General features: G+C 45.1%; 1 protein-coding gene across 1 annotated transcript; it reads right to left on the bottom strand.

Moving 5' to 3' along the window:
• Window positions 1-454: 454 nt before the first annotated feature.
• synpo2la (synaptopodin 2-like a) lies at window positions 455-11,326 on the bottom strand. Its single transcript, XM_080016713.1, has 4 exons — window positions 10,955-11,326; window positions 8,046-8,197; window positions 7,166-7,896; window positions 455-4,904 (listed from the first exon to the last, which is right to left on the bottom strand). The coding sequence occupies exons 1-4, from the start codon at window positions 11,054-11,056 to the stop codon at window positions 2,236-2,238; spliced, it is 3,654 nt and encodes a 1,217-aa protein (XP_079872839.1). The 5' UTR covers window positions 11,057-11,326; the 3' UTR covers window positions 455-2,235.
• Window positions 11,327-12,689: the final 1,363 nt, after the last annotated feature.

The raw sequence follows: 12,689 nt of genomic DNA, 5'->3' as shown, positions 1-12,689 counted from the left end.
ACGGGCCTCCCCGTTGCGGATCAACGAAGTGACCCTCCGGTGTCGCTTTACCTGCGCTCGCCGTACGTTCATCCCCACGAACACGTCCCACACGCACTGGAAGGCAATTTCAAGGCGAATAAATATCTGCGGCATTTCGTGTGGATGCCCACAGCGTGTTTATATCGTTCGGCGTTATCTCCGGCGCTTCATTGATCACTCTTCATATGTTATTTGCTGGAAACGAATCAAATAAATAAAGCGTTGTTGGGAGTCATTGATCAATTCCCCTCGTTCAGACGAGCACGTGTTTACCGTTGACTTTATTCGACTCTTCAAAGTCTTCATTTCCATCAGATATTCCAGTCGTGCATGTTGAAACGAGTGAGGCTTAACGTGTGCGCTTTGATATGGCAACGGAACATGATGGACGACAGAGGGCAGTGTTAAATCAGACATGTCAAGACAACTGGAAAGCTTTCAAGCGTCAATTTATTCCACTAAAAGTGCGTCTTGCGTCCTGTCCGTGTAAAGACCCCACCAGCCTGTGTTACAGCAGCTTCATGAACATTTCCACACGCATTTGTCGATCTACACCCCGAAACATTACGTTCGTATATTTTTTACACATAGACAAAACCATTTCCACACTGTGCAGCCATACTCATATGAATACAATATGCAATTCTGAGATAATATTCGTTGTAAAAGTGATATATGAAAATTAAAAAAAAAAAAAAAAAGCATTCCCACAGATCTATTCCATGGAACCTGCAGCAGAAAATACATCCCTGTCCTCAGCACTTGTCATTTTCACTTGACTTGTCACCATTGAGTTGAGACCGTTCTCGTGGTTTAGGGCCACAAATAATGTATAGCAATACATTTATGGGCACACATTGTTTTGGAGAGACACCGGCATAGCTGAATTTTCTATTCCTCTTTCACCACTCTTTATTCTGCTTCGTCAACAAACCGGACCCACACTTTCCTAGTCATGCTCTTATGATTCTGACAGGCTGTGGCATTTCAAAAGGACAACGCAGCCAGAGGTCTCACTTTGTTTGAAGGCGGTTGCCTCAGAATGTCCTCATTTCTAAGGTGAGTTGGTTCGGCAGAACTTGTCATACCGATGGAGACCTCAACTTATAGGATAAACTTCACACCGCTTCAATAGTCTGGCAGGGCTTTGAAATGAATCTTGCTTTATACCCCTGTCCACAGCCACTCTCGTATCTGTTACCCATTTATAAAATGCCGGTGCCTCTGGGTGCACTAGCTTTCCCAGATGCAATAACGCATTTAGTCACGACAAAGTAAAACAAAATGCACATTCAATCATTAGGGTCATTTGTTTAATACAAGGTAAGAATGGAACACGTTCATGGAAGGGCAGAAGTCTTGTGGCTGAAAGACATTGAAGCACTGATATCCATCCGGTGACCGTTGTATATTCAGGGATGGCCTGATAAAACAGGTTCAAAAGGAACATTTATGTTTGCTCAAAGTAACCTATAGTGTTGAGTCCAAACCTTATTTATACTCAATTTCCACAGTAAATACTATTTTCATTTCTGAATCCGAAACCAACCAACCTCTTCAGGTATGGTATTGTGAAATTATCCAATATTTGGTGTGCTTTTAAATGAAAATAATTATGGCAAATCTTTTAACAGGACTAATATAACATAGTAAATTGACACCTTTGCTATCAGTGCTGTCTTTAAAAGCCATGCGATTCTCCATCCCAGTCTACAAACCAGAAATAGAATACAGACATGTATCCACCACTGGTGTTTTTTTCCCCACTATGTGCACTATGAAAAGATCGGTGAAGAGACCGTTCGTTCTCAACACGTTTTGGATATTTCAAGTTTAAAAGAATAATTCAGTACAGGCTCTATTTCGAGAGCAGGTCTTCTGACTTATTTTAAACTCTTCTTGAAGCCTTACACAAAGCTCCCCCAGGACAGGCATATACTGGATTTTTTTTATGATTGATAATATGATTTCACCATGTCCCAAGGGTTTAATCACAATAATTTCAAATACAAGCATAATCATTTGAAATCACATTCCAATAAGTACATATGTGTTTCAGCAGCAATAAAATATGTATGTAAAGCAGCATTTTGCAGAAAGGTCATGAAAGTAAAATTGACATTTATTTTGTCATTATTTTATGGGGGCCTTGTAGGTTATTTTAGTGATTGTTCATTGTCTTGAAGTTAACACTGCTAGTGACAGGTTAACTTCTTACAAGGCTCCTGGTCTCCAGACATGGGGTTGGATTCCCCCTTTGGTGGCCACAAAACGAGGCTTGGGTACTTGAATAGGGTTGGGCCTCAGTGGGGGCAAGGAGGAAAGTAGACTGAGCTCAGGGGCACTCTGGAACTGCTTGGCTGACTGCAGACCGGTGACATATGACACTGGAGTGTAGGGCACAGGGAGTGCATTGTGCACAGGGTTTGGAATAGGTGCTGTAGCAATTTTTGGGAGACTGGGTAGACCAGCTGGGTGTAAATGAGCTGAGGTAGGAGTAGGGGCAGCAGCAAGTGTAGCGTGTGAGGTTGTGGCAGGAAATGAAACAGAGGTAGGGCGTAGCATGAGAGGTTCAAGGGGTGGGGAGGTCATGTCAGGACGGTTTATACGTTCCCCCAGAGTGGTGGCTGAACGTGGCATGATAACTTTGGGTGTCAGAGTTGGGGCTGACATGGGCGTTGGTGTGGAGAAACGCTTAATCTCATATACACGTGCAGCTTTGATGGGGATCTGCCTTGGCTGGGTAAGTGAGCTGCCTACCATTGTGGAATAGCCCCCCTGCGGCCTCTGAGCCTGGTGGGATGCCATGGCTGATGGATTAGCTGTGCTGCCCCCATAGCTAAACATTGCAGAATTGAGCTGATAGGGCTGCCTTCTGATGAAATCCAGCGCTTTAATTCCCTCTCTCTGGGTACCTGCTCCTCCTCTACCTTGGCTATCAGCCCTGTTCATACCTCTCTGAGGCCCCACAGGAACAGATGGGGAGAGGAGTGGGTTGTACCCGATGGGGGGTGGGGCCCTGATGTTGGGGGAATACTTCCACTGAGATAGGAGGGAAGGGTTTGGGGAGGAGGCACCAGGTTGTGCTGAAGGATATGAGGGTATCTCTTGCTGGTAGGCAGTCTCAGGTGGGGTGTCCACCACAAACATGCCCATTCGACACTGCCTACGGGCAAAGAGCTCAGCGCCTTTGCCTTCAGCGTGAGGAATCTGAGGGGCCTCATGGATTACACGTGGCTTAGGTGCCACTGGGGGAGGCATCCTGGCCCGACTAGCATCACTACCATAGTCTTCCTCTGTACCATCGTTGTAGACGTTAGAGGGTGTGTGGCTATACCTATGTCGGACAGGTCTTTCATCCAGGTTCTGAACCATGGACAACAGCTCAGGATTAGGGGAGTTCTTCTTGACTTCTGGGATATTGAACATAGGTTTGGAATTTCCACGCCGACGAACCTCCAGTAAGATTCCTGTGCGACCTGTTTGATCAGGGACAGGTGTGGGGGCCACCACATCTGGCTGATGGACTACAAATGCTGGGATTACAGGGGCTATGGAGGCTTGAGCTGGGGCTGTCTGGGCTATAGTCGACTGAATAAGAGGGACTGGGGCAGCCAGGCCAGGTAAAGCTGCGATTGGAGTTTGAGGCATTGATGTAACGGGGTCTAAACTAACTGGCACATATGTAACCGGGGCTATTGATACCTGGTGAATTGAGGGCATAGACATTGGCACTGGAAAAGTAGTTGTTGGTGGTGCATGCATGATCTCTACAGAATTTGAAAAAGCTGGATGGAGTTGATTGACAGGTGCTGCTGGTGTTGGGGCAAAAGGACCCCCAGGCAGACTTGTAGGTGCTGAGAACATTGATGGAGCATCACCACATTGTAGTGTAGCTGCTCCAGTAACATTATGGGCCATTGCTGGGGAAGTAGAGAACGGAGCTGATCCAGTGACAGCAGAAGCGGGGCGCTGCGCTTTCTTTGTTACAGGTGGACGAAACACGACTGGAGCAGTGGAAGCTCTGTTTGTGATGAAACCAGGTGCAAAGGGACGGGCTGTTCTGTTAAGTACATTACTGGAAGGAAATTCTGGTAATGGTGTCTCGGCCAATGGTGTGGGACTTGCCATGATTGTAACTGCAGCCATGGCTGGTTTCGGTGCCACACCTGGGGGTGACATAACCATGTTTGCCATGCTTCCTGCAGAGTAAGACATTTCCCCGTTAGCCCGGCTAAATGATGCACCAGCTGGGCCTGGGGTATGGGGAACTATGGGTTGTGCTTCTTCTCGTAAGACTGTAGTGGCTGGTGTCACTTGTTGGTACTGGAGAACAGATTGCACATGTGGTTGAGCAGGTGGCTGAAACGGGCTCTGCTGATGCATCTGAGGTGACTCTAAGCTTTGAGACTGGGGTGGAGGCTTTGAAGCTTCCACTTTCCTGGCATGCTCAGCAGCCCTCTTTCTCTGCTGCTCAAAAAGCTGGGCACCTTTGCCTGTGGTGTTACTCAACCCCAGACTGGGAGCATCCTCTGCACCATCCCCATGATTCCCAGTAGTTGCTGCTGCCCTTTTCTCCAGCATATCCAGGTAGTCACTGTCCCATGTTGGATCAGGGGCAGCTGAGAAGCCATCCTCGTCAAACTCTGACTCGCTGCCAGGGAATACCCCATTCTCTTCCTGTGAGTCCTGACACATGTCCTCATCCACACTGCCAAAACTGGTCAGAGTGTACTTCTTGGAGCGCTGCCGCCTTTTCTTGAACATCAGAACACCTTTCGAGTGAGGGTTGGGAGCGTCTGTCAGGAGGGATGCGATCGTGCGACACTTGGTTTTGGCCTCCTTAACATTCTTGTCTTGAACAGTGTCTCCTCGGTTCAGCTCTGCAGGAGAATGGGCAAAAGGTGAAAGATACCAGGGATCAGTGTCACATTTATGTTGTTTGATCGCAGGCCAAGAGGGTGAAAATATTTAATAAGAAATAATTTTGCTGTTCTTGAGCAGCAAAAACCTTAATCACTGTGAGGCCTGCGGTATCATCAAATAATTAAGGACACACAACTGACTTAAACTTTAAGAGCTGACTGGGACATCAAAGTCTAAATCCATATTAAATAGCATGCCTTCCACAGGTGTTCGTCTTTCAGCATGCTGTAGAAGCACTTGCGGAAAAATTCCAGACGAGCCTGAAGGCTTCTCACATTAGGCTGCTCACTTATACATATGTATTAGAACATCAAAAGTAACTGAATATAAATGCAAGCCAATGGAACGTCCTTTCTTGTAGGTGAGTGGAAGAATTATTTCAGTCACCACTGCATATCGTGTAACTTGTTACAGTATTATCAAGATTATCATAGTCTACGGAACTGCGGTATAATTGTAATAGCCCAGTAAGCTTAGCCCCTAGTCATGTCGGAAAAGACGTCCCTGGCTGTCCCCGAAGAGGACATAGGAAGCTAAAGTTTAACTTTGCGACAGCAAAAGGGATTCGGGGTGGACAGCCTGATGGTTGTCCATCAGAATGTTAATGTGATTGCATCTGCCCCACTTATAGCATTTATTTTTCACTGCCAGCATGACCAAAGTTAGAAATTGGCTTTTTATTTAAGTTAATCTATTGTAACACAGCTCTTTATTTCTGCACAGTAAATGAAGCGATAGTGAAATATGTCATAGCATTTTATTTATTTGTTACTTTTCATATTATTATTTTTGTATAAATATGTAAGGCTAGCTTGAAGAAAGAGAGGGTCAGGTTAGAAGTTGGGGATGCAGCCGAATATGTCCCTGCTCTGCTACTTGACACCAGTTAGCAGCTGTAGATGCTTTTCCAAGCTCCTGGGCTGAGCATGGGGGTTATCGTGCCACTAAGCTTGCAGCTAAATATAAGTACCAGTACCCGCCTTCTCTTTTTAATACACCAAGTGAAACTTCACACATAGTCACATCAAAAGAACAGTATAGCAAGACCCATAGTCCAACTGATGAAACATTATTATAATTATTTTTTTTTTTTTAAGAATTTGGTCATAGTAAATTTGTAATTGGAAATCAGGGCTTGATATGGAAAAACAATTATTATTATACAACTAGTAAGAATATATTTTGTCATTATTTATTCATTTAAAATTAACTTTACGTAATCAAAGGGAATGAAAAGATATTGAACACAAATAATGAAAATGCTGTCATTGGTTTGCTTCAAAATGTTGAATCCTATAAAAAGAAAAAAAAAACTATCAAAAAGGCAATTTGTAAGGGTGGTTAATGGTTCCAGGATCAGAAAGTAAAAGTCCTGCCATGTTTTTGCCCACTACCCAGAGCTGTTTCTCTGGATAGTGGGAATCAAAATGCTGGGGAAGCAGCACCCTCCTGGTTGTTTTCCTCTCCTTTCCTCCCTCATTTGCTGCCATAATTATGACAGGAAGAGGCCACGTGACCAGTTGTAGCTCCAGTTTTCCTGGACCTAATTCACTGTTTTTCAATTCATGTTGTCATCCAGTGTTCATGTTTTTGTGTAAATTCTGTTTGTTTCTATGTTTATTTGTCTCACCCTGTTGATTCTCCCCATCTTGGAGTAGTGATCAGTTGTTTGTAGACCCAAACATGATCAATAGTTCTCCAAAGAGGGGGGTTGGTGGTGGCTCTCCATAACCAAAAACTGTGCTCTTGTCATTCTACAGGTCGTCCACAGGACAGAGTTATTGCAGCAGTTCTTTATGATTTAAGAATTAATAAAGAGTTGCATTGCAGGTTGAGAACTTGAACTCCACTTGCAGACTAACTCTGTCCTGAATGCAAGGGCATACAAATACTCTGTGTTGTATGCCCAGCATGGTGACAGCACAGGTTAAAAAAAAGAAAAGAAAAAAAAATGCTGGGGAAGACTCGTGATTTCATACAGATACTGTATAGCTAGCTTCCCTTTTTCCCATATTTTCCTTTTGACTTATATTTGTTTGCTATTTTTCCACCACTTTTTCCTGTAATCATGTTTTTATGCACGCATGCATGTTTCATGCATGTACTGTATGTTACAATGTAATGTTTTTTTTGTTTATGTTATCTTAAGTGAACACCTGCATAATAAGATGTGAACACAACAGCTCAATAACATTGTATACCGTTTGACTCTACTCACTAGCTTGTTTGGCCTTTTCCATGTAGGTTGTGGTGAGCTCCTCATCGATGGGTGTATCTATGGGTCCCACCATGGGCACCAGCTGGCTGCGAGACCCGAGCATCAAAGCCACCTTCGCCCTCTCGGGGGACACCAGAGGCACATTGTCATGTTCTAAGAAGCCACTGTCCTCCTCTGGTGCCCCGTCCCGTGGCCCCTGGTCGTCTGCCGAGGAGATTATGGAGGAGGTCTCTGTGGATGTCTGGGAGGACCACATACCTGGAGCAGGGGGTTGGTAGATCACCTCCCTCCTCGCTACCCCTGGAAGCCCCTCGCACCCTCCTCTGCCACCTACCCAGGCTCCACCGCACCCATCCAACAAGCCAGGGTGGATGCGTACGTCCGGAGCACTGTCGTACCCACTCATCTCCGATGTCTCCCCGCCCTCGGGTGAGGCCCGTCCCGGCGGCTTCCCGGGAACGGGGTTGCTGGGGCTTCTGCGCTTCTGCCGGCGCTGCCTGTCATAGGCGGTCACATCCGCATCACTGTCGGTCTCACCGTAATAAGCCTCGCTGCCTGGCGGGGAGGTCAGGCCGCTGGCCACGGAAGAGCGGCTGCGGTTGACCTCCCTGACCGGCACCTGCTGGAGACGAGAGGGCGACATGGCGCGCAGGGCAGCGCGGTACTCTTTGTCAATGCGGGGCGAAGGTGCACGGGAGAGAAGCACCACGGAGTGAAAGCCAACAGGCGCCCTGTGTGGAGGTGGGTTGGATGAGGTGAGGAGAAAAGGTTGATAAAAAATTGAGCTTGGAAAAACCGGTGTTGTCAAGTTTCGATTGATGTTAAACAATAGTGTCAAACTAAGGTGACTTACTGTATCAATAATTTTCACGTCACTGACCTTTTGATCTTGATGTGAAGTATTCCTGGAGAGGTGTCAATGAGATTCATGGCCTGGGCGTGGGACAAAGTTGCGCAAGGCTGCTCATTGATGGACACCAGCTCATCAGCCTCCTTCAGCCCCGCCCTGCATGCCTTACTGCGCTTCCGCACCTGCACCAACAGCAGGAGACAATGTCAAAAATGGATGAAATGAGAATATTGCACTTTTTTGTAATTTATAGCAAAACCAAAAGTAATATATTTACATCTCTATGATCTTTAATATCTCCTTCTATTAATCATAATATTGATAAGGAGAGCATCGGAGTGGGGTACAGAACAAAATACAAAACAATCATCCACACAAGGAGCTCACCAAATCATACCATAATAGTCAAATAAATAGTGCCATGGAAAGTACAAAAAAGTTGATATGATATATATGATAAGATAAGACTCAATTGAAAAACGGCAGGCACATAACATCACACAACACTTGTTTTGACAGCATCATGTTGCTCTAGACATATGGCACGTATTGCAACTTAAGTGGTGCACTTGTACCCACTTTAACAGGGAAAGGCCAGGCAGCAGCCCTTCTCCATTTGGTGCTGTGCTGTGATCTCTGGCTGCTCAGGGGACGCACAAGGCCATGGCGTGATGCCCGCTTTAAATAGCCAAATGTCAATGCCAGCATCTTTGGCATGGTCCATGTTTACCCTTAAGTGCAATAAACTTTTGTTGTTGTGCAAATTGTGATAATAGCTGGCCTTTGGTTGATATGCATCATCAGAAGCCAGAGCAAAGCGGAAGTAAAACCAACGAATCCCATTTAGGGTATTCTAAACGGGCTCTTGACTTTGCCAACGATGAAATCCCAACTCCCCAGTTAGCTAAACCTCTTTTAAGTGGCCTGCACCTGCTTGTTAGTGCGGCATGTCAATTAGTCATTCAGTCAGTCACCTTGTGGCTGTAATTCACAATGTGTAACGCTTAAGGAACCCCCACCTACACACACACACACACACACACACACACACACACACACACACACACACACACGCACACGCACACGCACACGCACACGCACACGCACACACACACACGCACACGCCCTAGTGCTCCCAATACAGCGGATATTTAATGAAGCAACATTGACTTTAGAACGACTCCACCTGTTAGGGATTACGAGACCTGGTGATGGGACTCCCTCTGGGGTGAAGGCCTGTGCTTTTTAAGAGGCATCCATTTTGCCTCATCATTTGAAGGTTCTGGTGCTCTTAGCATGCAAAACACCAATCTGCTATCCAATAATACTTCAAAAGGTTTTCACGTGAATGTAAATATTTAAAATAATAGCTTTTGAACTGGAGACAAATTTGAAAAATAGTACTATTCGATTGATAATGCCCCTGTTAATAACAATAAAAACATACATGATAATAGTAATAAAAAGCATTCCCATCAATTGTGTCGCAAATTAGCAAAATTAGGAAATTACTTGAAAATAAAGACAAGGAAAAAGTAAAAAAAACTTGAAGCTCTTTGCTTTGGTATAATAGACAACATTTATGTGATTATTTTGTATAGCCTTCCGCCAAATATAACAGAATACATTTGTAGTCAGAGGTGTATGATAGATAGTTTCTTTCTAGGTGGTATGATTTTAACTTGAATAATCGTACCTATACTATAAAAAAAACATGTGTTTTTTCCTTAAACCTGTTCGATTTTGTATACATGTACCTGGCGTTCTGTGTGTCACTGCACATGAATTGCTACTGTGCCTAAATCCTTTCAGGCATAGCAGCAATTGTTTTGTGCTGACAAAACAAAAATATATCACTAAAAGAAAAGTTTTGTACTGATATTTTAGGCTTGTATTCCCCCCTGGTATACAAGCCTAAATCATTGCATTAGTGCAGATGTTGCTTGGACAATGATCGGTTGGACAATCTTTGAGCTGGTAGACTGGTATTTTGTGTCATACATAAATGGTAAACTTAGCAAAGTCACTTTGTTATGCTGACACACAAACCAGTATCAATCAGAACGGTAATGTATTAAATATCCGATGCCAATTTGGTTTGGCTCAAAATGCCATGACATGCACCGCAGTCATTTTTGGTATCTAGTTGTCATGCGGATCACTATTAAAGTTCCGTTCACCTGATGAATCTCAAGTGAAGTACCTTGCCGTATAATAACAGGACAATCACAGCTGCAGCGTTTTCAACTTACAGCGACACTATGGAAACAAATCTTTTATAATATCACAACACCATTCAAGGCGATGGGGCAAGAATGTGCTATAAACAGAAGTTGTGGCTGACACACAAAACTATCGTCCTGAATAAAAAACTGTCCGCATGGCCTGTCAGCCACCGTGTGCACATGCAAGTATTTCCTACAGAAACGAACGGTTGGAAATTGGTCAACCTTTTGGCCAAAGAACAAACCGTTGAACATTGCTGAGCGACCCAAACATTTTCCGCAGGTCACATTTTGATATGATACTCCTCAGGGGAGTTTCAAATTGATCGCTATGAATTGCACTTGTGGGGTCTTGGAACTATATGAAATTTCACTGGGGAAGGAAGACTCGGTGGAAGATATGCAAAATACTTGGCCCACCTTCCCAGAAGTGTAAAGTTCACACAATCAATCACCGTGTGCCTCATCATATGGAACATTCTAGAAACGAGATGACGACTCCTATTCATGCCCCAAACCATGTCACTTATACCGCTGATATAGCACTTAAACTTAGTCACAGCTATTCATATATCCACCTAATACAGTATATCTCTACATATAGGCTGTGCCGTCAATAAGTACTTCACATTCACCACATCCAGTCGAATGACTCCTCAAACCAGTTCCACTTCCCTCCCTCCTTACCCTACCTGACGGCCGTTGTTTCCTCACCTTTGCCACTTGAAGTGCTTTCTGATGCTCCACGCCTCCCTGGAGACGAAAGCCCCAGGGCGCTCCACCGGACAACGTGATTATTATCTCCTCCGCCACCATTTTGTGTGTTTTTTTTCTTTTTTATTCGCGCTTTTCCCTGATTGTCCTTGACGACCTTTTCACTCCTTTTTCCACTCCCGTTTCATCTGGGGGGGCCCTCAGTGCGTTGGCCCCATGGTCAGCGTTCGGGGGGCCCCCTCAGAGAGCTCCGACCTGCTCTTCACCTGCCGTCCTGTCCGGGCGCTGACTTCTCCCCTCCGTCCGGCACCGAGGCTGACGTTCATAGCTGTGCACACATGTGCACATGCGCTCCCTTACGCACCCACCTATGCCCAGAGTCACCCGCCCATGATAGCTGAGGGAGGGGGAGGGAGAGGAGGGGCTCCATGTCTGCTTACACCGAGGAATGCTGGCCCCCAGTACGTAAGGGGAGGGACTAACAGAACACTTGCCCTGTCACTCAGACCTCTGCGAAAGGGGCTGCAATAGCACCTCCAAAATTAGGACATTACCTCCGCCAATGTGACCTGCTCATCTTTAAACATGGGTGCGCTATAATTTGGAGTATCCCGGTTGTAGAGTTTTACTATCCGCCCGAGGTCGTAGAGGTTGGTGGACTCCCATAAGGGCGCAGTCAGTTTCTCGAGGCTCACGGGCAAAACTCTGCATCATGGGATGCCCCGACCCAAATCCCTCCATCCCAGTTTCTCTCAGTGTAAAGGAACTGTTAAGCCGCTGCTGACCTGCGAGCACTTCTGTGTCTAAGGGTGCTCCCGGCTTTTTATAATCCAGGCAGTATGTTAAGTAGCATCTATCCATCGCTCTGTCTGGCTTACCATATACCAAACCACCAAAGCACCAATAAACATCATCTCTGTTATTATAATTTCTTCTCAAATCATATCAATGTGCGAAAATATTTTTCTGCATTGTGCATGAATGATCTCACCGCCGCCTCTGTCACAGCAACCACAGCGTGTAGGAATATTAACACTTTGTTGTCGTATTCAGCATTTTAAAGAGAATCAGCACCAATCATGATTCAAATAATGTGAATCAGAACACATTCATTGTGATTCAGATCATTCATTTTTCAAGTGGGGTGCACTGCGGTTCTGTGAAATACAGAGGGAACCGTGTCTTTGTATTGAATCTGTGTAACTGATAAGTCGGGCTTCACCGCGTTGAGATCAGTCGCTCGTCCCGGTCTGATCTGCAAACCATCTGTTCTGTAGCACATTGAGACTGTGAGTCTGCACCGACTCAGATGTTCCAGTTTTCAATTTTTCAGATTGAAACTGTGAAAACTGATGTAGTTGATCGTCCGATTGAGTTAACAAGACGGAAGAAGCTGACGTGAGGTGAGGTGGATTTCTTTCTTGGGGATAACAACCTAAGTCTAGTAGTAGCATTGGGGCAAACTTCATATTTGTAGACTAACAGTACGAAAAATACAAGAAACTCATCTTGGGCAAACTTTTGGCACAAAAAGTGTAATGTTTTGTAAACCTTTGGCCCGAAAATGTTTTACTAGGATGCTTCCTATGGGAAAATAGAGAATGGGATGGAAACCCATGTAAATATATGGGGGGAATTCCCCACATAGCCCTGCCCGGCGGTAGATGCGGCAACCAGGGGGCATCGGCGTGTGATGTATTTGTGATGTCAGAAATGGTACCCATATAAAGCCGAG

Source organism: Zeus faber, assembly GCF_960531495.2.
Source record: "Zeus faber genome assembly, chromosome: 16".
NCBI classification, from domain to species: Eukaryota; Metazoa; Chordata; class Actinopteri; order Zeiformes; family Zeidae; genus Zeus; species Zeus faber.
This window is presented reverse-complemented; position numbering and strand designations above follow the sequence as displayed.

Excerpts from the sequence above, each read along its gene's own strand:
- synpo2la (XM_080016713.1), bottom strand. The coding sequence starts at position 11,056 with ATGGTGGCGGAGGAGATAATAATCACGTTGTCCGGTGGAGCGCCCTGG. Across the intron at positions 7,897-8,045 it reads CTTCACATCAAGATCAAAAG|GGCGCCTGTTGGCTTTCACT; the intron begins GTCAGTGACGTG and ends ACCTCCACACAG. Across the intron at positions 4,905-7,165 it reads GGAAAAGGCCAAACAAGCTA|AGCTGAACCGAGGAGACACT; the intron begins GTGAGTAGAGTC and ends ATTCTCCTGCAG.